Genomic DNA, 27,730 nt, shown 5'->3' on the forward strand with positions numbered 1-27,730 from the left:
ATCCCTAGGTGTTTCCACCATGTGAACATCAGAGAGAGTACTTACACACACTGAGCGGGTGTGGCCTACTGCATAGCTGGGCTGTGTGGCACAGTCCACTGCTCCTTGGCTCCAAGCTTGTGCAGCATGTCACTATACTGAATATCACAGGCAATCACAGTACCATGTAGGCTCTGGAAACACAGTAGGGAGTGTGTGTGCATTAAACATGTCTAAACATAGAAAGGGCACAGTGAGCGTCTGGCACATCTGTGAAGGACCCTCAGTGAATGAAGCCTGCAGGACTGGGACTTGCTCCGGGTGAGGCCACAAGTGAGCAGGGAGTGGATGTGAAGGCCCAGGACTTTGGCGTAGCTCATAAACACGGTACATGGAGGCTATCCTACATTTATAGAATTTTTTTCTTTAATAATAAATAACTATAAAACTTTTAATTTTTCAAAACGTTTTGACTTTGGAAATAACACAGCTTAAGACATAAGCCTAGTACACAGTGCTACAAAACTATTTTATCCTTAAATATTTATTGTATAAACTTCTTCTGTTTACAAGGTTTTAATTTTATTTATTTTACTTTCTAGACTTTCTTTTTATTAAAAATAAAGACACAAACACACACGTGAGCCTAGGCCTCACAAGGTGAGGATCCTCACTGTCTCCTGTCGCTGCCTTTGGTCCCCTTGCAAGGGGCAGTGGCATCCCCTGTGACATCACGGCCTCTGTTCTTCTGGAATTACCTCCTAAGGAACCCGTCTGGGGTTGTTTTACAGTTAACTTTTTAAAATATATGAGTACAGTCTAAAATAATGATTTAAAAGTATAGTAAATTGATAAGCTAGTAACAGCTGTTCACAACGGTGTCCTACGCTGGACATATTGCTCGGGCTCTACTTTTATATGACAGGCAGTTCAGGGTTGTCCACACCAGCACTGCCACATACATGTGGGTGATTGCTGCTATAGGACCTTGGGATGGCCACAGTGTCACTGGGCACTAGGAATTTCTCAGCTCCATTAACATCTCACAGGTCCACTGTCATGTGTTCAATCCATCCCGATTGAACCCTCTTCCTGCACTGCCTCCCACCCTCTGACTTCAGGGGAACATGCGATGACTTGGTTTGGAGGCCAAATCCAGACACCTTGACCATTTCTCATACCTCCTCATTCTCCAGAAAAGCAAAAGGGAAGGAGAAGAGAGTGGATGTGGGAGGACATGGGGAGGAGGAGGAGGGGGAGGAGGAGGGGGAGGAGGAGGGGGAGGAGGAGGGGGAGGAGGAGGGGGAGGAGGAGGGTGAGGAGGAAGGGGAGGAGGAGGGGGAGGAGGAAGGGGAGGAGGAGAAAGGGGGAGGGAACAGGCTTCATTTCTCTTGATTTCCTGAGACAGGAACTCAGACCCTGCTTCCCAAGTGTGCATCTGAGGTAAGGTAAGGTAAGGTGGGGTGCTGACTTCCTAGGCTTGTCCTGGGCTCCTCACACAGGCCTTGCCCCTGGAGCTCACTGAAGGCCACCCCAAAATGAACCATATGGATGCAGAGAAGGCCAGATCTACAGAAGATGACGCCATAGCCCAGAGATGAGAGGACTTGTCCCGGGTCACACAGCCAGTTGGTGTCAGAGCTAGACCAGGACATGAGGACTGGGTCTGTTTGCTCCTGACTCAGCCCTCCAGCTCCCACCCTATGGCCTCCCACCATTCCTTGCTGAAGCCCCTCCCATGGGAGCCACAACCAGCCTGCTCCCTTCTACTTGATCCCAAGAAAGCCTTTCTCCTGTGCCCGAGCTGGGGGAGAGCTCAGCAGGACCGAGGTGTCATGGCACAGGCCCTGGTGCAATGCCCACGAAGCTCAGCCTGCACCGGCAAGACGAACAAGTGCTGGGGACCCAGAGACCCTTGGCCACCTCATGCAAGGATATCCAGGGATGCTAGGTGAGAGGGCTGCCCTTCTTCATGTGGACCTCAGAGAACCCACTCACACTCCCCACAGGGCTGCCTCCAGGAACACAGCCAGTCTGCTTAGAACATTTGCTTTTTTCAGCTTGGGCTTTATCTTGGAATAATGAACTCCATAATAATGAGCTCCATAAACAAGACAGCACAGCGGGAGGTGACATTCTCCAACATTCACCCTCAGCTCCCTTATGGTGTGGAAGTGCCAACCTTCAGAAGCGTTCTGGGACTCTGAGGCCACCATGACTGTGCCTTCTGGAAGTGGTCAGCTACGTCCATCCCATCTCCCTCTGTGCCCCTCCCGGTAGGAAATCTGGCTCCTCCCCATCCCTCTCCCAGCCGCCCACTCATCCTCCCACGTGTCTTCTCTGCGTCTTTTCCAGCTATTCAGTTGCCACATGAGTGTGAGGTGCTGCAGCTTCACAGCAGATGTAGACGGGACCCACTGAAAAGACTCCGTCCTCTGTTTGTGTCCAGTGTTTTCTGGCTTCTGAAATTCCACTGTCACCTTCACTGAAATACCAGCCTCTACCTCAGAGCAAAGCCTGTCCTAAGGAAGGGGGCGTGACCCTTGTCCTTGGAAAGACCCACAGAGCACTCACTCCTAGGCACATTCCCACCCTGCTGAGTGGTTTATCTACAAATAACAGGAAGAGATCTGCTGCGCCAGGTGTCCCTGACTCAGTCAGGCTAGGTGGGGACCCATAGCCACCCCCTGGCAGCCACCAATCAGCATGAGACAGGGAAATACCTGGGGTGCCAGATGACCCTCCCAGTAGTTTATGGTGGTTGATAACATTTTGGGAAACATTTTGAAGTTCTGCACGTACTCCCCTCTGGCTTAAACCAATCAGTTCAAAGGAATCCCCCTCTTGTACTGACCAATCACCCTTACTCAACTTGTTCCCACCAGTGAATGTGCTAATCATGTTTTAGAGTTGTTTTATGATTTTCCCGAGATGCGTGATGATTTGCTAAGAGATGCTAGGATGTATGTGAAGTCCCTGCCTTCCCCAAAGAGTATATAAAACTGCTGCAAACCCTGGGCTCGGGGCCTCTCAGCGTCACCAGTTGCTGTGTGCGCACAGAGACAGAGCTAGCTTGCAATAAACATCTCTTTGCTGCTTACATCGTTCTTGGTCTCTGATGGTCTTTTGGGGGTCCCGAATTCGAGCATAACACACTCCGTTGCGATTGGTACTTTCAAACCCATCACCCGGAGGTAGGTTTATGTGGCTGCACCTCCTCCCTGTCATGAGGGGACCTCTCTACCTGCCCCACAATGCAGACCATCTGATAGGTTGTTCCACTTTTATAGAAAACTTCCTGTGGCTGATTCCAACCAGGCTTGGCATCTCCAATTTTAGGAGAACTTTGTGTGCCCTGTCAATATGGGAAGTTTCCCTTGCATCCTTTTATTCATATTACTTATAAGACCATCAATAAAGGCTTATTTGCTTATTTATTTGTTTATTTTGTGATGGGGATTTAATCCAGGGGCACTTGACCACTGAGCCTTATCCCAACCACTTTTTATATTTTATTTATAAACAGGGTCTTGCTGAGTTGCTTAGGGCCTTGCTAAGTTGCTGAGGCTGGCTTTGAACTCTCAATCTTCCTACCTCAGCCTCTCGAGCTGCTGGTATTATAGGCGTATGCCACTGACCCTGGCATAAAGACGAATTTTATATTTTCTCTTTTTTATACTCTTTCCTACATAGGCCCAATCTCTCTGGTTCTTATCCTACTTCTGATCCACAATTAAAAGGGGCTCTGACTTATTTTGTTGTGTTTGGGGTTGACTCTTGTCAAGAGACTCTTGACATACTCAAGAAATGGCATCCGTTGGTTTCCCCCTATCCCTATCTTTGCGGGGTTGCTCAAGCAATGTTAACTGGCAAGTCAGGGTGAGTTTCCCTTAAAAATCCCCCTTATTTTTTTGAACTCATTAGTAATTTCTGTAACAAGCCCAACATTTATTATACATCCCTCCCACACAGATGTGGGCTGGCAGCAGTCCTGCGCAGCCAGTGCCCCTCCCCCACCTCACTCCAGCTTTGCTTAGGAGCCTCGGTGGACGGTGGATGCCCACCCAGCCTGCCTTGGTAGATACAGTTTATATGTTTGGAGAGTTTTCCACTTTTACCTTTGGGCTCCTTCACACTCTGAGACATATGGCATTCTTACTAAATGATGAAAGTCCACCTGGTTTTGCAAATCAGGGGGTCTAATTAAGGCCAAAGCCCTAGAAAATGTCCATCAATCAGGCATTTGTTGTTGCAGTGATAAGGGTTGATTGAGAAGCTCAGCACAAATGTGTTCTGGTGATTCAGGGTTCCTCCTGAACCCATCAAAGTCCTACGGGGGAATCAGAAGTCGGAGCCAGGTATCATCTTGTGAAGTCTGAATGCCCTGTGTCACGTCAATCTTCCCCTCTCCCTACCCCTGGTGGACCTCTCCATCCTAACTCTGCACCATCTCTCCCATTATCCCCCACGCAGACCTGGAGCATCTGGGCCTCTTTGGACTTGAACCCAGGAATACTAACTTGCACTATGGTTTTTAGACCATGTATTTCTTGTTTGTCCAAATAGCTGAGAAGCAACTTAGGATGGATGCCAGGTCTCCCATCTCTCTGAAACTTCATCCCCCAATAACCACTTCAAAACGAGAGCCAAATGTTGTAATATTTATGGCACCTACTGCATTTGCCCACACCCTCTCTTGCTACAAAACAGCCTCTGGTTGGCAGTGTCTGAATTAGGTAATCACTTATTCATGCACAGGTGTGGACAAGGCCTTACTCTACTTCTCATATGAGGAAATCCACATTGAGAGAGATTTCAAGGCAGTTTCTGTTCACTTCTTCCCATGAGATCTTGGTTCCTGTGGAATGTCTGATCTATCCTTTATCTACTCTTATTTCTAAGACTCTAAGAGGTTGAGGAAAAATAGGAATACACACAGGTGATTATGAGACTGTCAGCGACTGAAGCACAAGAGAAACTCTTCTCTCCATTAGATAAGAATAAAATAGGGAGCCCTCATTAGTCACTGTGGATAAAGTCATTCTAGCAGTGTATAGGTTTAGCTACAGAAAAAACACTCCATTTATTAAAAAATAAGCAGCAGTACAATATTGAGGATAGCTTCTCAGCTCAGCACGGGGAATGTATCCAGGAACAGAGGCCCAAACTCTTTTAATTTGTTGGGAATATGCCAGAGAAAATCAGAGAACAGATACAACAAGGCTTGTCAGTCACCCCTCTGGTTTCAGGAGCACACTGCTCACTGCCACCCCCAGGAAATGAGTCACCCCTTCCCAGAGCTTCTCACAACTCAAGTTCAGTCAATCCCACGGATGCTCTGTCCTCCCACAAGAGCTGGACACCTGTGGCACTGAAGCACAGAGGGACAGTTATGCATGGCACCCAGGGGAGGGGAGGAAAGGAAACACCCAGGGGAGAGGAAAGGGAAGCCCAAGGAGCAGCACATCGCCATCAGGCTCCAGGGGCAAAGGCGGTTCCTGAAGCCCATGCCTCCTGGATTCACCTGTGACAGGGCCCAGGGACACTTCTGCTGCTACTCCTCACTGTCAGGCTCCTCATCGCTGTTCTCCCCCAGGGGAAATTCCTTGGTGGGCTTCTGGGTTGCATATGTCCGGGTCTCCATGGGACAGTCCTGGCTCAGAATAGCCTGTAGCAAGTGACAAGAGAAATGACTGCATATCTTTGAAGATCTCCCCTTTCCAGTTCCCCCACTAGATCATCCAAGTCTAGTGCTGCTTAGGAAAGCCACAACACCCTCTGTCTGCTTCACCAACGTGCAGAGGCCTCACAGGGTAGCTAGGCACATCAACCGCAGTCAGGAAAAGCATCTGAGAGTGTTGTAACTGAATCCTAACATCATTAATGCAAGATACAGCAGGAAATTGGCTGAAGTTGGCAGCACCCTCCAGCAAAACTTCCTGTTTACTTTTGTTAGCCTCCAAATGTATCCCCTCCCACGCAGACCCTCGGGGCACTCATGCTGCCATGAGAGGAAAGCACCTTATTGACTAAGATCATATGGTGTGGACCTTTCTGTACTTTAAAAGCGATGACTTGATAATGATAATGGCAGACTAAAATGAATGCACGTGCTGGGTAGAATTCTGCCCAATGAGGGCAGAGATAACATGGTAATTGTTATGGTCTGGATGTGAGGTGTCCCCCCCAAAGCTCCTGTGTGAGTCAATGCAAGAAGGTTCAGAGGAGAAGTGATTGGGTTGCAAGAGTCTTAACCCAATCAGTGAATTAATCCCCTGATGGGGTTAACTGGGTGGTAACTGAAGGTGATAGGGTGTGGCTGGAGGAGTTGGATCCCTGGGGGCATGACTTTGAGGTATATATTTTGTTTCTGGTGAGTGGAGTCTCTCTCTGCTTCCTGATGACCACGTAAGCCACTTCCTGGTGCCATACTCTTCCGCCATAATGTCCTGCCTCACCTTGAGCCCCAAGGAATGGAGCCAGCTGTCTATGGACAGAGACCTCTGAAACTGTGAACCCCCAGATGAACTATTTCCAAGTTTTTCTTGTCAGGTCTTTCAGTCACAGCAGTGAAAAAGGTGACTAAAACAGACATGGACATCTTGCTAGTAACTACCCTAACTACAGGATGCCACCGAAGGTCTCCTGCTCCCAGCTTTTTGTGAGACTCTTTGTGAGTTTGCCATTTTCCGTTTTTTACTTAAGATCTTTCTCGACAGCCAGATAGGAGGCTTAAGAGAAGGGACAAAGAAGGACACAAAGGAAAGATGGACATAAAGGAGGAACAAGAAAATGTGGCAAGGCAGAGAGATGATGAACAGAGGGAGGAAGGGGCAAGAGGTGGAATAGGACAGGAGAGACTTTAGGGAGAAACACGCGCGCTTCTTTTGTTTTGTTCACAAAGCCTTACAAGCTTCTCCTCCTTGGCTGGGGGGCTCCGCAGGAAGTAGCAGAGAGGAGCATAGCTGATGTTGATGACCCCAATGATGACCATGAGCCAGGGGAAGCCGATGGCCCTCACAATGGCACCCCCGGTGGACGGGCCTGCAAAGAAGAACTCAAATTCACAAGAGTCATGGAGCCTTTCTCACCCGTGGGACGCTGTGCTGGGTGCAGTGGGGGACCCAAGGACATCACAGTATCAAACAGCCTCGCACCAGCTGGACAGCAGCCAGCTGGCTCCACCTCTAGTGCATGTGTGGGAGGAAAAGGAGAGGGGGACACCCACATCTGGGCGCTGCCCTCTCCCCCATGCTACGCACCTATGGCAAAGCCCACACAAAAGGCCACGTCGGCGATGGCGTAGACACTCCCGTACACTGAGGTGTGGCGCAGGTCCACCAAGTGCCCCATGATGGGCATCAGAGAGGAATCCACCATGCCTGTGGCCAGGGCAAACAGGACGCTGTGGGTCAGCAACACCCCCAGTTTTACACCCCCTCCTCTCCTCCTGCCTTAGTCCACCCTGGGCCTGTTGAGGAGGCCATGGTGGGAATTATGAAGCCATCTCTGGGTCCCGGCAGCTCTTCTCCTGCTCCGTCTGCCTTTCCACCTACCTCCTCTGGTGAGACAAGGAGGAGGAGGAGCAGCCACCAAAGCCAACATCAGGGGCATCTTGCACTTACCTATGGCAAAGCCAAGGCCTGCGTTGGGGCCAATGAGACCAAAAATACTGTGGGCCAGAGGAACCTGCCAGAGGAAGGAGGGGGACGTCATCAGCACCCCAGCCGGTTGGCGGGGAGGGTGCAAAGGGTCTTCACCTGAAATGCACTTATCAAGCGTGTGCTTGTGCCACGTGTGTTAGCTCCTCGTGAAGGAGAATCTTCACCTCCATTTTAAAGACACAAAAACGGGCCTGGTACCATTTGGGTCAAACACCCTTCCCAAAGTTACAGAGCTAGTAAATAGCCACGATCAAGGTGGACCTCCGACTTGGCTCTTTAGACCATCACAGTGGTCCTTTTCTGTGGAGGGACTGTCCCTCCTCATCCTTTGGCCTTCTCTACCCAAACACACACTCCTGTCCTCCTTCTCCACTGAACAGAGTTGCCTCTCTTTTCCATGACAGACCCATCCACAGGTGCTATTTAAGTAAGTAACTAGGTGGCCCCTGGAGCAAGAAGAATCCAACAGCCCATTAGTGGAAGGAACAGGTGGCATGGCTTGGGTACCACATCAGCAAGCTGGGAAACTCACCCTCACCGCCCGCTCAGCACCCCTGAACTCCCTTCTTTCCCTTTTTGAAGGTTCCTGACACCTTCCCTGGGCACCCAAACCCACCATCCCAGCACACTCACCCTCCAAAGGCTTAGTGTATCATTTAGACATTTGCAGCTGGTAACATCCGTAGGGGTGACACACCAAGAGGTGTTATATTTACCAAGAGTATTGGTTAAGATTCACGGGGGGCTCCCCACTTTACGAGGACCACCACCCGTGAGATGCTATCAGGATCCTCTTGGGACAGATGGGAATATGGAGCAGACAGAGGTGATGCAAGTAGCTTAAAGCCAGTTGGGCAGCGAGGTTGAGATGGAGGCTGAGCTCCTGCTCACCATCAGGACCACCAGTCCGTCCTGAGCACAGTTCTGTTTTCATCTCCCTCGAGCCCAGAGGCCAGTGTACTTATGATCTCCATTGGGGACAGGAGAAAATGTGGACTGAGAGCGCCTGTCAGGAGCTACTGAATCTGAAAAAGCCCTTCTTCCTTCCATCATCTACCAAATATTCTGGTGCCAGAGTCTGAGGCACAGGCCATGGTTCGCTGTGACTTCTTCGGGGGACCCGTCAGGGTGGGCTGAGTGCAGGAAGTCATGAAATGCACCGTTCGGCTGGCTCCAGATGTAGATACCGGCATGCTTCACTTTGCTTGCTCTCTCCCAGAGCCGTGGCCTCCTGCTGCCCACTGCCCTGGCCTCCTTCCCGCCTCCCTTCAATGGCATGCCACTTCAGATGGTGGCATCGCCCCCAGGGCTAACTCCTGCCTACTCAGAAACAGCTTTTTTTGACAGCCTTTGCCAATCATTTTGAAGGAAATGGTCTTGAATTATCTGGCTCTCCCACCCACAACAGGGCCTCGTTATACTTACACACAGCAAGCTGGCGCCGACCACCACCATTCCCACCAGGGAACACAGCCACCTGGGAGGAAAGAGCCGTCATCAACGGTGCTCAGGGGAGGGGTCCCTTCCACCTTCCACCCCAGCCCTGCATACCGGCCAGCCCTACCCTCCCTAAACCCAGCAGCCCCTTGGGACATGAGAAGGTAGGTGCGGCTGTATATGACAGGGTCTGTCCCTGTCCTTTCCTTGCTGTGTCTCCTCCCTGGCTCAAACCCCTTTCCACAATAGAGGCCGGGGCAGGCGGGGACCTGCTGACTCAGGAGGCGCTCAGCAGGCAGACCTGGCCTCCTGCTGTGTACCAGTTCTCAATGCCTCCTGCTCTTCTGTTTCATTTGGCCTTACAGATCCATCTCGAAAATCACTAATCTCCTATCCTATTTTATTTGGTCTCAAACATTCATCTCAATAAATAAATAAAACACGAAAATATCAATTTCTTTTCATCTCTAATTTCCTAAGTCAGTGCTTTTGAATTTATTTCAAAAGCCTGAACTCCAAAGATAACTTAAAGCTGTCACTGTTTTTCCTCGCAGTAGAGAAACAGAATTGGGGTTTCGACTTCTCCACTCCCAATCCCATTCCCTTGGTGGCTTCTGAGGCTTCACTGTAGAATTCCCTGGGGTTCCCCGGAGCACCTTTTGACAACCAATGCAATGCCCCAGCTGCCCAGTGGAGAGTAAGGGTTCCCTGTGTGCCCGCTGTCTCTTCTAGTGAGAGCTCAGGATCGCCCTCTCTCCATGTTGCCCCCACTGCCACCCATCCCCCACCCTCCCCTGGGTAGTTTTCATTGCTCTGTGCTTATCCTAATTTTCAATCTCAGAGAAGCAATTCCTCCTCCCAAGTACAGGGACAGCCTCAGGGGGCTCTCCCATCTCACATTCCTATCACTCTTCCCAGATCCCCGGGCTACATACCGACCCATCTTGTTGGCCAACACACCAAAGAGGTTGGTGCCGATGAGGTAGGACACGCTGGCAGGCAAGAAAGCTAGACCTGCAGAAGGACACAGAGCCTCACCTTGGAATGTGCTCAATTCATCGAAAACATCTTCTATCCTACAAGACACCGACATCCCCCTGGTGCCTTCCAGGATTCCCAGACCACTTTGTTTTATGGTTGGAGATCCATATATAAACCCAGAGTAAAAGTTGTAGAACCCACATCACTGTCCTCCTCATGAGCAGGGCTTCCTGTTTGATGATACTTGGCTCCAGCATGGGTTCCTACCATCTGCCATGGAACCCCTGGAGAGCCAGCACCATGCTGTTCAGACTCAGCTTCCAAAACTGTGAGCTAAATAAGTCTCTAGTCTATAAAGTCAGCCTGCCTCAGGCAGTGTGTCACAGTAACAAAAAAATTCACTAATACAGGAGATAATAATTCTTACTGGACCGGCTGGTTTTGAAGCATAAAGGAGACATTTAAGGGAGATTAAGCACTTTACACAGTGCCTGGAATGGACAAAGTGCCTTATGAGCACCAGCCTTAATTATTATCAAAAAGTCCGTGACAGGGTCAGGACCTAATCCATGCTTCTCGCTCCAATGCTGGATGTTCGCATTCTCCCGCCCTACCCATGTGGCAGCAAAGATGACTCTGGTGTAAGGGTCTGCTTAGAATCAGCAGTGTGAGTTTCCTTGAGTTCCACCAACCCTCTCTGCACGTGGGCCTGGAGGAAACGCACACAGCCCAGTAGAACACATTCATTACAGCTAAACCCAAAGTCAACAATCCACCAGATCCTAGCCGACAGCTTGTTTGCTTTTTTTTTTTGTTTTCCAGTGGTACTAGGTACTGAACCCAGGGGCACTCTACCACTGAACTACAGCCCAACCCAGCTGCTTGTTTGCTTTTAATATTCTCTTCTGTGGAGTAGCAGTGAAGCACACCTTAGTGTATTTGCTTACTCTATCTGCACAGAGTGGCAATCTCTTTAAACTGTGCCTCTGTGTTTATATTTAATTGCCTTAAAAAAGTTTAGAGGTTATAACTACTCAACTGTTTATCTGATTGTTGAAACAGGCACTTCTGGGAAGCTCTCTGGCCTAGAAATAACCACTTGGCATCATTGTAGATGGTGTGAAATCTGCTAAATGAGATTTTTCCCAATCTATGGGGCTTGCTTATTAGGACCGGCCATATCTCGCTTTGAGTTGCAGAGGAAGTGCCTATCAACACAAGCTTTTCACAGCGTGCCTTCAAGGGATATCAGATTACACACAGCTGTGACTATCAAGATGGTTTCAACCAAACAATGATGAAAATAATAGCAATTATTATTGACTGAGTATATTCCATGTTCCATAAAGTGTACCTATCCTTAAAATGATCACACACCTCAAAACAACTCTAAAAATTATTTCCACCTTTGCAAATGAGAAAAGCGGAGATCAAAGGGTTGAAATAACTTACCCAACATGACAATTAATAAGTGGTCAGATCAGATTTCAAACCCAAGTGGACATGTTTCTAAAGCCTGGGTTATTTCCTGCACGTGGGGACAGTTGCTAGCACCCAATGGATCCCAAGGCAAAGACTGTGTTACATCATGATCAACAAAGTTGTCCCCTTTGCTCCTCCCAGAAACCTGGAGAGCTGTTCTTCATGTAGAACAGAGGTTTTGGAAATGTGATCACTGAACAGTTCACTAGGAGCACCGACTCGTTTTTCCTGACCTGCTGGCCAGCACCCAGCAAGCACTCCAGGTACCTCCAATGTCATCACTGGAGAACTTTGAAGTGAGACTTTACAGATGCAGAGAGCACTAGGAAAAGCTGTGGGAGATGCTTGTAAATGGTGACTGAGTCACTGGTAACTGAGACTGGTAACTGGGTTGCTGAGGAAGGACTTCCTCATGCTGTAGTTGCTCATGGGTACCAGTAGCCTAAGTGGCCAGACCCTAAGCCTAGGGGGGCATTATCTGCACTGAACACTGACTAACTCAATTAATTGTCATGGTCAGAAGCAGTTTCAGCCCAGAAAAATTCAATTTGGCCTAGGAGTGCAGCTGGGAACCCTGCTTAGAACTGTCCCCTTAAAAATTAGATTTAGTGCTTTCTGTTGCATGTTGAGCTATATCAGGCTCTTATCAGCTTCCCCTCGGGCCCCAGAAGCCTCTCTTCCCTGCAGTGACTGAGTCATCTGCACGTAGCAGTCTCTGTCCCCTTTCCTCAGGCTTTCCAGAAAGGGCTGGAGCCTTAGAGGAGTCACAGAGTCTGGCCCCAGAGCTTTCCACGCGGATCCAGAGCTGAGTACCTTCCCCAGGGGACAGCTATAGGACATCCTTCTTGAGCATCATTTTAGAGATGGAAAAAAACATCAGCAAAGAGAGATGGGGAGTGGAAGAGAAGAAGTGTGGGTGGACGTGGTATCATGTGTTGTGTACAGGATAAGACAGTCCCACACCTGTCATTTATTCCTACAGTCGGTGTGGATGGCCAGTGGTGGTGCGTATTAAAATTGCACATGGGACAAAGCATTTCTACACCTGAATCACTTATTCCTCCAATTCCCTCTAAACTAGATAGTTACTTTCCCTTTCAACTAGAGAGTGATTCGACACTTCAGAGATGAAAAAGGTGGTTTGCACAGTTTATACAGCTCATCAATGGAGCTGAAACAAAAACCTAAGTCTTTTGACTTCATTAATATTTATTCATTCCAGCACAGAGCTAGGTATGTGGGCTCTCAAGAGTCTCCTTGATCCCGTCCCCCATGTCCTTTCTTAGGCTACTTTTCTGAAGAATTTCCCACCCACTGAGGCCGATTCATGGATGTGGACATGGAAAGTAATTCTGTGAAGGAAGCTCATTGTCCCCCTGAGATGTTAATGACCTGGACTTGATGATGCCTTTTGATTACCTGTGGAAGGGCCCACAGCACCCACCTTCTGCCCAAGCCCAAGGCGGGGACCAGGTCACTTACCTAACTGCCACTCGGGGGAGCACATGGTCTGCATCATCCAGATGGGCAGGGTGGGCTCCAGCATGGCCACTCCCATGTTGGCAAAGCAGATGGAACCTGGCAAGGCAGGCGGTTCTGTGGGCCACTGTGCCTGAAGCCCAAACCCTCCCAGCTCTGAGGGAAGCCATGGCCGCCTTACCTGCCGCCACCAGGATATAAGGGTCCTTGAGAAGCATAAGCAGTGGGGTCCCTTTGGCACTCTGAGGACAAGGACAACAAGAACTTCCATTTGTACAGTGTTGACATCCCTCTTATTTTCACAGAAGCTGAGAATGTGCACACAGGACCTCAGAGACCATCTATCTCGACCCCTTCACTGTGGAGACCTGGAGACCCAAGTCCAGGGAGAGAAAGTGACCTGCCCAATGTCACACCGTGAGCTGGAGGCAGAGCCTGTACTGTCCCATGTGCAGGGCGGGGCCTGATGGGAGTCGCAGAGAGAGGGGCAACACACTCTAGATGTGACCCCTGCCTCTAGATGACTATCAGGCAGGCCAGGGTAAGTGGTGGCAGGGGCGGGGTTAGACAACAGGGGTTCCAGGGCTTTTCCACTAGATCCCCCTGGCACCAATGTTTGCCCAGAACCACAGGCAGAGTGCTCCATCCCACTCTGCATAAAAACACTATCTCAGGGGACTGGAGGTATAGCTCAGTTGGTTGAGTGCTGGCCTGACATGCACAAGGCCCTGGGTTTGATCCCCAGCACCACCAAAAGCAAAACAAAACAAACCAAAAACACTATCTTGACTCCTCCAGCTGTCTGAATTCTTTCTTTCCACCATTTTGAGCCACACTGGACTAGGAGCCTAAACACTGGGGTTAAAACACCAGCCCAAATGACCAGTTCTAACTTCCCTTTCCCTCAAGATGTACCTTGTCCCGGCCACACTTGGCCACCCCACTCTCCTTCCATGCATCCCAGCTGCCCGCCACCATCACTGCTGTCTTTGCTTCAGCTACCTGGCTTCTCAGTTCCAGGGTTCCTCGTCCTACCCACTCTTCAAAGTCAAGCTCAACTGGCTCCTCCTTTCCCACCATGTCCTCTGACTCAGCAGCTGAAACTTCTCCCTTTTTCAAGCTTCCTGAGCATTCTGTCCTAATTTCCTATGGTGCATACTGTAGTCAATCTTGTAAGAGATCTGAGAGTTTTGATATGATATACACAATGTAAATTAAATATAGAGACCCTAAAGTAAAAAGAGCATGTCCTCATCCCAAACATAGTTCAAAGAAACTGATGTAAATCATAAAAATACACATAAAGAAGTCCAATACACTCTTTTTTTGCAAACATGCCATTTCTAGGAATTTAAAGATCACTGCCAACTTTCTAAAATGCATGCATATAAGGTTATTCATTGTAGCATCATCTATAACTGCAAAGTACTGAAACCTACATAAATGTTCCAAAAAGAAACAGAATACACAGAGTGGTGGACCATACAGCTTCAGAAGCAATGCAGAACTCTATGTACAGATGAGGAGTGGTTTTCAGAATACATTGTTAAGTGTGAAAGAGAAAGGAGAATGCAAAGACTATAGAGTACGATAACTTTTGTGTAAGAAAAATTGGAGATATAAGAGAACACATGTGAACTATTTATTTTTGGGAAAAATGCAAAATGCGTAGGAAAGATAAACTGAAAAACCAAGTGATTGCTCATGAGCAACAGGGTTAAAGAAGGGGAAGGGTAGAAAGCTCATGGAGATTGATATTAGAATACCTTTTTGAATCATTTTGACTTTTAGATGATATGTTCTTTACATTCAAAATATGAAATTGTGTTCATGTTATGGATGGAATTGTACCCTCCACCAACTCACAGGTTGAGTACAATTCCTTAATGTCCTATTCTAACATGAGGACTTGGGGGAAATAATTAAAACTAAATGAGGTTTACATGAGTGGAGTGCTGATCTGATACGAGAAGTATCTGTGTAAGAAGAGGAAGGGACACCAGTGATCTTTGTCTCTGTGCACAGACATCAAAGAAAGACCATGTGGGGTCACAGTGAGAGAAGGTGGCCACCGGCAAGCCAGGAAGAGAGCCCTCAACAGAAACCAACACTTTGATCCACACGTTGATCTTGGACTTTAGTCTCCAGAGCTCCAGAGAGACTAAATGTCTGTTGTTTAAGTCACTGAGCACATAGCATTTGTTATGCGCAACTCAAGTAAACTAACAAATTCACAAGAATGGAAAAAAAAAACTAAAATCAAATGCAAAGAAAAACAAGTGGACACAACTGAATTTGAAGTGCACCACGCATCATATAATCACACTAAGGGTGAAAAAACTAACATAAAAATTTCTAAGTGCAGTACTTTGGTCATATTCCCCACATCCAAGGAAAAAGAACTGAATGCTATCTTGAATGCTTTCTAGCAAGCTTGCTTTTGGGTGTATGGGTGTACAAACTACAAGCATTGTAGGACTGCATAAAAAGTAAATGTCTGGACTTGGGGGGGACACCAGGATTCTCTCTATGGAAAAGATTGAGGAAAGCAGTAAAAAGTGGAGTTTGGACTGGAGGCAGAGGTCTCAGTATGAACTCCTGTGGATATACCGGCTCTGTCACTGAGATGGCATAAAAACAAGGACACCCCCATAGCAGTGGGACACCAAGTGCCCATGTTTTGGTTTCTAAACACCATCCCCCATTAAAAGGAACCTGAGATTCCTGGAGAAATAGTTGATCCTAGGGCTAGGTACAAGATGAGCACGTGACATATATTTGTATCACAAAGCAAAAAATTACTCAAAAAAAGTCTGTTGGCATGTTAAAATGACTTTGAAGCCAGTTTGAAAGTCTCTATACTTGCTAAATCTATAACAATTTGACCATCAAAATAAACAGAGATGGTTATGAACTACAAGCTACTGAATAAAATAAAAATCCATGAGTTCAAACTGAAAATAAGCAAAGAAATGAATTGTATATATATTGACATATAATGTGTATTATACGTAGTTGTGTATGAAGAGAGGAAGAGAAAAAAATGGCTATTTTTTACAGGAAAAAATGCCAACTGATGATATGGGGGTATCAGTAAAATAGAAATTGCTACATTTTTCAAACATCATAGTAAACATTGGTTCAGGCAAGGATTATTGATGGAGAATAAATCTAGGGGGAGGTGATTTTTTGAGGGAGATGAGAGATTTATATGCTCTTACAGTGTTCCCCACAGGTTGTCAGAACAATATGAAAGAGAATAGCTACACATGGAAGAGACCAGTCGGCTCCTTGACCCAGAGATAAGAGACCAGGATGAGAGATGAATAGGTGCCATATGACCCTCTGGAGGAGATGGGCTCACTCAGGTGATGTGACAACAGAGGCTGCAGAGCCCACAGTGGATCATGAGGAAACAAAAGGCAAACCAAATTTAGAAAGATTCTAGAAAATAATGGTTAGTGTTCTTCAGAAATGTCAGTGTCCTTCCTCAGTCTGTACCCAAAGTTCTTAAAAACAGCAGACTACAGGGACACAGGCACGTCAATGTTTATAGCAGCTCAATCCACAATAGCTAAACTGTGGAACCAACCTAGATGCTCTTCAGTGGATGAATGGATAAAGAAACTGTGGTATATATCCGCAATGGGATATTACTCAGTATGAAAGAAAATAAAATGGAGAATATAATGCTAAGTGAAGTGAGCCAATCCTCAAACACCAAATGCTGAATGTTTTCTTTGATATAAGGAGGCTGATTCATAGTGATTGGTGGAGGAACATGGAAGGAATAGATGAACTCTAGATAGGGCAGAAGGGTAGGAGCTGAAGGGAGGGGGTATGGGGGTAGGAAAGACGGGGGAATGAGATGGACATCATTACCCTAAGTACATGTATGAAGACACAAATGATGTGACTCTGTTTACAACCAGAGGTATGAAAAATTGTGCTCTATATGTTTAATATAAATTATGATGCATCCTGCTGTCATATATAACAAATTAGAATAAAAAATAATTTTAAAAAGTATAAATAAAGTCGAAATATTGCAAATAAGAAAAAAAAATGTCAGTGTCTTGAAAGACTAAGACTGAAAAACTTTTCTGGATTGTGGCACAGGAATAATTCTGAGTCTTAACTGGAGGGAAAAAACCTGGTAAGAATAATGACAAATCAAAGCTGGACTGTAGATTAAAGTGCTGTCGCCACATCAAACCAATGGGATCCAGAACTCTACTGTCACTGCATAGGAAATATCCTTGTTCTCAGAGAAAACTCTGAAATATTAAGGGGTAAGGAATCATATAAGCAATGTACTCTCAAATCACTCAGAAACAGATCAGGAATAATAACAACAATAATAAGAGTGGAGAGAGAGAGAGAGAGAGAGAGAGAGAGAGAGAGAGAGAGAGAGAGATAGATAGAGATTGATTGATTGATTTTAATAGTTATGGTAAAATGTGAAGAACCTGGGGATATGGGAGTTCTCTGTATTATGCTCACAACTATTCTGTAAATTTAAATTCATTTCAAAATGAAAAGTTTTTGAAAGTCTAATGAAACTCTGGTAATTTTTTTGCCCCCCATCAAGTTCTTCCTAAAAATGTCCTGATGCCTTCTTCCCTGGTATCCCACGCCTGGTCACTTGTTTTAGGATTCGTCAGTCCTGGCCCCAGGTCCTCGTGGCAGTGGCAGAACCATCTGGACGCGTGTCCCTGGGCCCAGGCAGGGCTAGAGCTGCATTAGGACCAAGCACATTCCAGGCCTGGGAGTCCCGGCAGAAGGTATTCCGTGTTCCTTGCTCTGAAGAGTTTCCCTCCCCAGCACCCAGACATTCTACTCCTACAGCCAGTTCCCAAAGGGTGATGCCAAATCTCCAGGTCACAGTGGGGAACTCTCAAGGTGCCAATTATCCCACAGTTCCAGATTTTTCCAGATGCTTCTCTGGTTACCTTCATTGTCTCTATCTATATAGAATGAGGCTAAAAATAGTCCATTATTTCTTGGACTTTATAAGATAAAGCAGAGACAGAGATCCTGGGACACAAAGATCATCAAGAACTTTTATGTATAATTATAATTACTCCCAGATTAGCTTGATGGACAATAGTTTGCAAGATCAGGTCTTTAGATCAGACTTGCTCATGCGCTTCCACACTTTGTTATTTTCCCTCCTGCATGTTGAGTAATTCATCACAATATGATTTGATATTGATTTCCCAGACCATCTTTGGTTTGAAATCAGACAAATATCAACTCAGATATTTACTAACCGTGACAGAATGACAGTCTGTTAGGGATGCTCTTAGAGGAAGTCTTTTATTGGGGAAAAGTTGTCTGAAGGCTTCCCTATCTCTAAAAAAGATTTCTTTGTCTTTTTTTTTTTTTTTTTTTTTTTTGCACCAGGGATTGAACCCAGCAATGTTTAACCACTGAGCCACATCGCCAGCTCTTTTTATAATTTTATTTAGAGACAGGGTCTCACTGAGTTGCTTAGAGCCTCGCTAAATTGCTGAGGCTGGCTTTGAACTTGTGATCCTCCTGCCTCAGCCTCCCGAGCTGCTGAGATTATAGGCATAATCTGTCTTTGGTCTTTTATGGGTCCTTTCTCCATCCTTGTCCAATTTTAGCCAGACTCTTTTGCCATTGCCCATACTCCCCCAAATGTAACCCAGCCTGGGAGCCCAAGTACAGATCTCATTTTTCCTGACTCTGTTCCCCTTCATCTTTCTTCTAGTGGTTTGACAGTTTGTCTGGGTCCCTGCCCCTGGCCCTTCTGTCTACCTCTATGCAATGGAAGTCTGTGTCTACTTACTTCAGGAGAGACTTTGGAAGGCTTCAGGATGAAAAGTTGAAGTGCTAAGAAAGAAGAGGAAGAGAGACAGTAAATTCCCTTTGTTCACTCATTAGCTGGGGCTCCAGGAAGAGCCACATTGCTGCCACCCTCTAACTCCCTGAGTTTCTTCCCTCTTTTCTAGGATGGGGGGGTGTCCTTGATCCATGTAAACACGTGCACACTGACCCCACAGCCTAAAGCACTCCCGTCCTGACCTGGGCTACCACTGATCAGGGTTCTAGTGCTGACTTACCTCCATCCAACAGTGCCAGGAAGGCCAAGATGAGGAAGGGAGCAGACTTCCCAACAAACTCGTACATCACACTTCCAAAGGGAGCGCCCACTGGGAAGGCAAAGCAGCACAGACCCCGCAAGTGAGCAACCCCAGCCGCAGAGGCTCATCCGCGTTACCCACCAGGGGCCAAACGTCACCTGGCTTCTGGAGATTCAGACATGGAGAAGACCCCGTCCCTGTCCCCCAAGGAGCTCACTTTAGAGTGAAGAAAATATGAAGGGCAGGTTCAAGAAATTGTCATTGTCAAGATTGACAGTAAAATCGGATGCACAAAGTGCTGTGCAAACACAGTGAGGTGGGTCAGAAAGTCCTGGTGGCCACAAGGCCTTTGCCAAGTGCAGAGTGCCTCGTGGGAAAAAAGAAAAGTATGCAAGAAGACCACAGAGGCGTCAGAAACGAGCGTGTTGCTACAGAAGAGAGGGAAGAAAGTCATTGTTGGTGTCTGAGTGTTTGGGGACAGGGCGGGGTGGGGGCAGAGGTGGAGAAGGTTGAGGTCACTTTCTCAAGGGCCTCAGGAGGTCAGATGAGATGGGGCTAAGCATCAGTTCCTTTCAATGGAAGAGAAACACACCACCGGCTCTGGGCTCAGGAAGGAGGGAACAGGAAAGAGATCAGGCTGGTGCCATGTTCCAACCCAGAAAGGGTGAGGAGCGGCCCTTGAAGTGGCAGCAGAGGGTGAAACGGGCCTGTTCATGTGACTGTGAGGAACGAGTCCAGTGTGCACCAAGTTTAAGGTTGAGTTTGGGGGAAGATGAATGCTAACAAAGAGCAGGGCTTTGTAGTTGACAGGATGGGGACAGGCTGGGAAGGAGACTTTTGGCATCTTCTCCTCAGTGGGCTTGTAGCCTCCTGGAGGGCAGGACTATGTCTGGGGTTCTTACCTATTGCCCATTGTTAGCATTGTGCTTGGCATGTAGTATACACTCAGCAAAAGTAAGTGGCTTTTGGACTAGTAGATTAAAACATGTGAAGGATGAGCCTCGAGGAACGCACAACCTTATGGCCGAGAGCTCGGGATTTGAAGTGCAGAAGATCTGAGGTTCTATCCTGGCTCTGTTGTTGTCTGACTCTATGACCTTGGATGGCTACTTAATCTTTCTTATCCTTAACTCAAACCTGGGGACCATTATTCGTCCTTTGGGTGGCAGTGAGGAATAAAGGAAATTATATCTGGGATGAATTCAGCAGAGAACCTGGGTGGGGAGAGCACACTCTCATGTTGAAAGCATGGAGATTCCGACATGGAGAAGACCATGCCTGGAAGTAGAGATACAGCAGGCAGAGGAGGTGACTAACATGGGGAGGTTCGTTCCCTTGGTCAGGCTGGCTTTCTGGATCTCTCTGAGGTCCTTATGAACGGCACAGCTTATTAAAGATAAAAAAATGAAATCTTCCCTTGGTGATATTGGTTTTTGGGGGGTGGTACTGGGGATTGAACTTAGAGGCACTTGATCACTGAGCCACATTCTCAGCTGTATTTTGTATTTTATTTAGAGACAGGGTCTCACTGTGTTTCTTAGTGCTTTGCTTTTGCTGAGGCTGGTTTTGAACTCTCCATCCTCCTGCCTTATCCTCCCGAGCTGCTCAGATTACAGGTGTGCACCACCACGCCTGGCCCTACGTGATTTTTCTGAAGGAGTCCACCTGTGATTGAGCCAGGAAGAGAAAGGAAATACTCGCTCATCTTCCGCAACCCAGGACACCTGCCTCCAAGGGTCTGCAGTGCTCCCAACCCTCCTGAACCCAGAGTTGCAGCAAGGTGCCACTTACCCAGCACTCCCAAAGCCAGGCCCCCCAGGGCAATTCCCATGGCTCGCCCTCTCTCATAGTCATCAGTGTAGACACTGGCCAGCATCCCAAGACCTGAACAGAGAATGACAGAGGGAGTTGGCACCTGGGAGGGCTCTGTCTGCCTCTCTCAGAGTCCTTGGTCTCTGCTCTATCATGTCGTGACTAATAATCTTAGATAGAGTTTCAGTTTGAGGGGTGTTACAAAACTTATCCATAGTATATTGCCAATACTGTCCCTCACTGGTCTCTCAAATGTCCACACTACTCATTCCTTCTGGGCATTAATGGAAATGCAAAGGCTTCTGGGAAGGGTGACGCAGATGACCACTCTCTAATTGTGCCATATTTCATAGTGTTCAATCATTTCCTGGCCCATTTCCCTGCATGAGGGGGCTCTGGAGCAGGTGAGGGGAAGGAGCACCTATGAGCAGAGACTGTTCCACTCAACACGGTTCCGGGGGGCGGGGAGGGAGGGCAAGAAAACACCGAGCACCTGGAGCACGGCCTGAGCTGGCAGGGCACAGCACCCTCAGAACAGCATAAAATATCAGCCTCACAGGATGCCATGAAATATTTGACAATACTTAGCAAACTCTGATGGTATTACATGTTTATTATTATTTTTTATTATTATGTTTATGACAGTTCCTACAAGAGAGAGAAAGGGAAAGAAGGGCACTAAGTAAAAATCTGGCCTGTTTATGGTTTTACTTGGGCTTATTCTGAACTGAGCTAGCAGCATTATTACTGTATTATTCCAGGATGTAATGCCAGACTTAGGGATCCATGGCAATGCCAGCCACTCTGCAGCTACCTTGTTCCTGAATCACAATTTCTTCCTACCAGGATGAGGTTTTCCTTGATTAATTTTCTCATATAAATCTTAGAGTGATATTATAGTGTCTGAGTAAGAGGTGGTAGGAGATGTGTGTGTGTGTGTGTGTGTGTGTGTGTGTGTGTGTGTGTGTGTACACACGCATGCGTACTGAAGATGTCAGCATTACCTGCAACAGATGAAAACGAAGATCCGATGCCTTGAAGGGTTCGGGCCACAAACAGGAGGGTATAAGTGGCAGAAAAAGCAAACACTGGGGAGAGAATATCAAGAATGCTCCAGTTAGCAAATTGTGTTTGATTCCCCAGCCACCAGACAACCTGCCTGTGACAAGCAGAGATGAGTCATTATGCATATGTTTCAAGAAAGCACAATGATTTGGGCTTTCTGTTCTTGAATTTGTCCTTCTAATCTCCCCAGCCTTCACTCAGGACTGATTTTTATTTTTAGGACTTATTTTTTAATTGGCAAGAAGACTGAGAAACCGCAGGCGCATACCAAGTCACCACACAGGGCAGATGGAAGGCCTGGTCTCCACATTTCTTGCTGAGAGCTGCATATCTAAGTCACTGGAATTAGGGATGTTTGTGAAGCCCAATGGCCTGGGCGAGGAATTGGTCCCTAGCTCCTACTTCAAAAGATGTTGCCTCCTCCATAACACCCAGATTTGGCCTTTGTCATTACTGGGCCACATTGGGTCATCTGGAGTACTGTGACAGGAACTTGTGGACACATCGTAGACCACAGGATAGAAAATACCTTGTGATCCAATCACATCCTTCTCCCTATCTTATGTCAGAAGATCTTTTAACCAAATCAAATTAGTCTGTATTAAATATTAATAAATGCACAGCTCTGCTAGACTCTGCGAGCAAACCTGAAAATAAAGAGAACATCCAGTTCACGGAAACTGAACCAAAGAGGAATAAGTTATCCAAAACTAAATCACAGGGGGTTTTAGGTGGTCAGGTTGGTAGATGCAGACGTGCCTCACCCTCGATTCCAGAATAGTGTCTCCTAAGGAGAGTAGAATCCCTCCCCAAGTGTCTGAATCAGAGAATGTTAATCCTCTTGCCCATTCATTATAGGTGTCTCTGGTTGGGCTTGTAATCTTCCTCAATTACTCCCCGACATGATCACACATTGTCTAGCAAACACGCACATTCCTGGTGTCTCCCTTGCTGGCCTCCGGTGCCCTTTCTCAGACTTTCTGATTTCCAGTCCACAGAGTGGCCAACTGATTTTGATGCGCCCAGGACTTTCTTAGTTTTAAAACTGAAATTCACACTTTCTGGGAAATCCTTCAATCCTGGGCAAAACAGGATGGTTGCTCACCCCATTTAGGAAGATCAGAGTAACTTCCTTTCCTCTTTGCACACGGGCCCCTGTTTAGTTCCCAACAATTTTAAGCCTAGTTCCCCGACAGGGAGCTTGATGGGTAATAATGGGCATCAGAAACCTCTTTTTAGCATGTTTGAAGACCCTAAATGAGGCTACATAGGATATCCTAAACACCAAATATATTTTCTTTTGGCTAGAATTAGGCCAACTTAATTTGGCAACACTGGTGGTCGCATGGAAATACTCATTTCTATTTAATACGTATAGTTTGGTAGATAAGAAAAACTTTAAAAATATGAGTGCTTATCAGAGAACGAGGAAAGGACCTTATGCTAAAGAGTCTGGTTCCACTAATACACGACATTATATTATTTTTCTGGTGTTTGTCATGTCTCCCGGGCAACCACCATCTGCCCCTGGGGCTGGAACCACGTCTGTCGTTCTTTAAGTTCCATGATACATGTGCTCCATAAGGTTTTATGAAATGAATTCGAAGTCTTATTGGATGACATCGTTTTTTAATTTGCTGTCCAGCAAAGACCAAGCTTTAGAAGTTCACTGGACACTATGAACTGTCATTTCCTCTTTTTTTTTTTTTTTTTTTGATTTAGAACAGCATGAGGAAGTTGTAGTTCTCAGGTGAAACTGCGTTTCTTAAGTTCCTATATTTTGCAGTCTTCCTGCCCTGAATGCAACAAATTCTCATCAAACCTTGGTTTGGTAGGAGTCCAGTCCTATGCTGGGAGGGAAGAAAAGACAAGAAGGAGGAATAGAGAAAGATAAGTAACAGAAAGATAAGAAAATCAAGAGGGAGAAAAGGTTATATTGCTGGAGAGCAGGGAATTACTAAAGGTAGCAGGAGCTACCAGTGTGCTCACAGGATCCCCCCATCTATTAATCCCCAAACAAGGATCCCCCATTTACTCCTTTTTATTTTTCATTCTCAGCATCAACTACTTTTCTCGATTACTGTTTTTATTCCATCTGCATTCTATTTGGAATACTTAGCTGATACAGGATAGGCTCTCTAGTCTTCTCATTTATTTAACAAATTTACTTTGCTAAACCATAATCTTTATTGGGAATTTGGAGACTTTCTGGAATTTTCCAATTACTATTTTCCAACTTTTTTTTCATTAGCTGTGGCATATTTTTCTTTACCATGGCATATTAGAATAATTTGATCTTTACCCAATGCTGGGAGGTTTGCATGAAATTCACTGAAATTCACATGCATATGTGAATGCTCACATACACACACACAAACACACACACACACACACACACACACTCACATTAATATATATTATACAAACAGCCTTTATGATTTCCACTGATAAATGAAATATCTGTTCTCCTTCAGAAGAATAGACAAATTCCAGCTAGACTAAGTTGTCACTACTATCCTAGTCCCCATTCCAAAAATTGCAAAGCATTCAAATCAATGTCCCAGTCCAATTAGATGGCTAATTACCGGATGAGCTAACCTGACCTTGCTCTCTATGCTGCACTCACATGATAAAATCAGGTTTCAGTGAAGGGGAGAACGGGGGAAGCATATTACTTACTAACAGTGGAGAGAAACATGATAACAAAGCCAGCGAACATGGGGATGTGATATCCAATCCTAAAAGGGAATAAACAAAAGAAGATACCATTCCAAAGGGCACTCACACACACATATTTTTTTAAATGCTAGTGGAAACAGAAATGTGGTTAATTTGACTTCGTGGTAAAACATGTCTCTGAATGCAAGAGTGGAGGTGAAATACAGCATGCGAATGACTCCATGCAAATAAACAAACATGCAAATTGACCTGCAGACTGAGGCCAAAACCTCTTCCAGAAAAACTCTATAGAGTGTATATCTCCTCAAAACATTGTGATCCTCCCTCAAGTGACTAGGAAGCCATACTTTAGAGGGCATTAGGACTGTCCCATTCCCACCTGGGTCCTGTTCAAGCTATGTTCCAGAGAATGAAGGAACATGAGCTCTAATCGCTGCTCACTGGTTCTCTTCTTGGCCCTCAATATTCATTACATCATTAGGGAAATCAGAAGTTCACAATGTCTCACCAATAACATGTCATCCTCTGAGGCTTTGGGGTAAGTAACTTTCCAAGGAGCTGATACTCTGGGTCCCACAGTGTTCCTTCTTTTTTCCTTCTAATTACCCATATGAAACCTCTGCCCAGCCTGCTATTCCTGAGCCCACGGGTACCCTGTGGGGTATGGCACTGACTGAGATACCTGTTGGTGAGAGGTCCCACGAATGGGTTGACCAGAAGTTGCATCAAAGCCTTTGAAGCAAACAGAACCCCAACCCGGATGTTCTCTTCCTCCAAGAACTCTGTGCCCTGCAGGCAGTTGTTTCTATGAGCTGTGTTGGCTTCAGTGACTGGAGGGGGCACAGTGCCAGAAGAGCCATTTGTCCAAGCTGTGTCCCTGGGTGCACTTTGTTCCACAGCTATGGTGATATTGTCAAAGAAGGAGAAGATGGTGGCGAAAGTAGGAAGGGTGAGGTCCGGCTGGGAACTCACAGAGAGGCTGGCGTGCCCAGAAGAATTGACCTCTTTGAACTCCATGGCATACAGGAAGGTGGGCACAATGGGCACTGAAAGTCAATGAAGACCAATCGTAAGGGTTAGGGACAGATTATATTTTGCCATTACTAGGTTTAGGGATTACTTTAAGGTTCTGTTTTATGCCAAAGGCAGACCTTTGTTAAGTGACATCCTTTAAGGTGAGCTAAAGACTGTGCCTGCCCAAACTGTGCTGTTAGCTAAGGGACCTGCATTCCAACCATCACGTCGCTGGTCCTCCCAGATTCATGGATTCTGCATGGGCCAATTTTCCTACTCACTGAGATTTATTTACAACCTGAAAATTAATACTAATTGAGCTATAATGATATTTTGCAGACCGATATAGATCAGTGAGGCACCCAATGTGCACGTTCTCACTTCAGTGAGATCTGGGACAGTTCCCTGGTACTTGAATCCCAGCTCTGACAACTTTTAACAGGTAGCCTCAGGCCTATCATTTTATGCTTCTTTGTTTAAAAAAAAAAAAAAAACTACCAGGATGCTTTGTTTTTAGGTTTTAAGATTATAATCTATGTGGTGGGGGAGGGGCTTGTGTGCTCATATTTCCTCCTAGGAGCAATGATTCAGTATTTGCTAATCCAGCACTTGTAACAGCTTTACCGAATATAATTATAACCATAGAACCACAAATAATGAGAATTGGCTGCATTGGATTAGCCACTTGTCTCAGGAAGATTCTTATTTAAAATAGTATATTTTAGCCAGGGGCAACAAGTTAGTAACATTTATACCCTGGCACAATATAACATAAAGATTAAGGGAGTATCATCTAGAAAAAGCAAAACTCTGAGGAAATGAACTACAAGAAGGGTAGGGCTTGATAGAAGTTGAATGTCCAAATGTCTTGTGCCATTTTTAAAGGACAGAGCTTAGGGAGGCGTGGCTCCAAGAGACAGGATGGGGAAGCAGAGGGAGGCCACTCTGGTTCCAGGACTTCCTCCTTTCTGGCCAGACACTCTCTGAACCTCCTTCTCTTTGAACCTCTGGAGTCATTAGAAATGGCAGGAAGACTTGGTTACTGTAGGCAGTTTCCCCCGGCCCCTAGCAACCTCTATATGTTTTCCACCAGAAAAATAAGTCCACTCACTGCTGAAATGGAGCAGGGTGTGTTGCCTAGTGGGGTCCAAAGCAAATTAACTCTCACCCCGGAGACCCCCAAACGTACCCACCACAGTAAGCAGCATGTTGTCCAGGAGCAGGGCGACAAACACCACCACAAGCACCAGCTGCCGGGACCCTCTGCCTTCCTCCAGCAACCGCTGAGGAGCATCCAGGACCGTGCGAAGCATGGTGGGGCGGCGCTCGGGGCTGGGGATGGCTTCTCCTCCAGCTGCTCAGAGGTGCCTGCCACAGCCCTGCAGCCGCCCTATACAAGAGGAGGAAATCTGTCCCTGTGAGCAAAACTCATTGTTAAAAAGATAAGTGCAAAGGGTTATAAGTAGAAGGAGTGTTTAAAATTTTTCCATCTTTGTCCCTCCCTTTATTTATTTTTTTTCTTTTTTTACAGTGCTGGGGTTGGAACCCAGGGCCTCATGCACGGTAGGCAGGTGCTCTGCTAATGAGCTACACCTTCATTCCTCTTAAAATTTTATTTTGACACAGGGACTCACTAACTTGCCCAGGCTGGACTCAGCCTCCAGAGCAGTTGGGGTTATAGGCATGCGCCACTGTGCCCGGCTCTGATCACTTCTCACACATATCAATAATGCTATTGATTCCCAGATTGCCTTCCAGGTAAGCGCTGCTTACCAGTAATTTATATTTGAAATTTAACCTAATGCATTACCTGTATGCTTCTCAAATGTCAGACATTTGCCCCTCACCTTGATAACTTATATCTGAGAAGTATCTGGACAATTACTTATTTACTCTTTTCCTTTAAGTCCATGTTTTTAAAGTATTGCTGTACTATTTTAAAAACCAACTTGATATACCATGCAAAAAGAAAATTATGTTGTATGTCTAGTTACCACCCCCAAATTATGGTCTAGGTTATTTGAACCA

General features: G+C 46.3%; 1 protein-coding gene across 2 annotated transcripts; it reads right to left on the minus strand.

Moving 5' to 3' along the window:
* Positions 1-5,533: 5,533 nt before the first annotated feature.
* On the minus strand, positions 5,534-27,015 carry SLC18A1 (solute carrier family 18 member A1; the record flags this gene model as incomplete). Of its 2 annotated transcripts, XM_081269421.1 has the most annotated exons (15): positions 5,534-5,647; positions 6,890-7,023; positions 7,242-7,361; positions 7,605-7,668; positions 9,069-9,120; positions 10,016-10,094; positions 13,026-13,121; positions 13,204-13,264; positions 18,838-18,881; positions 19,112-19,201; positions 20,924-21,016; positions 21,949-22,032; positions 24,689-24,747; positions 25,371-25,734; positions 26,892-27,015. In XM_081269421.1, 15 exons carry the CDS (start codon positions 27,013-27,015, stop codon positions 5,534-5,536), a joined length of 1,578 nt encoding a protein of 525 aa, XP_081125547.1. The 2 variants fall into 2 exon arrangements, with proteins under 2 accessions (XP_081125547.1, XP_081125548.1); XM_081269422.1 differs by lacking the exon at positions 13,026-13,121.
* Positions 27,016-27,730: the final 715 nt, after the last annotated feature.

Source organism: Spermophilus citellus (assembly GCF_964194105.1).
Source record: "Spermophilus citellus genome assembly, chromosome: 16".
Taxonomy (NCBI): Eukaryota; Metazoa; Chordata; class Mammalia; order Rodentia; family Sciuridae; genus Spermophilus; species Spermophilus citellus.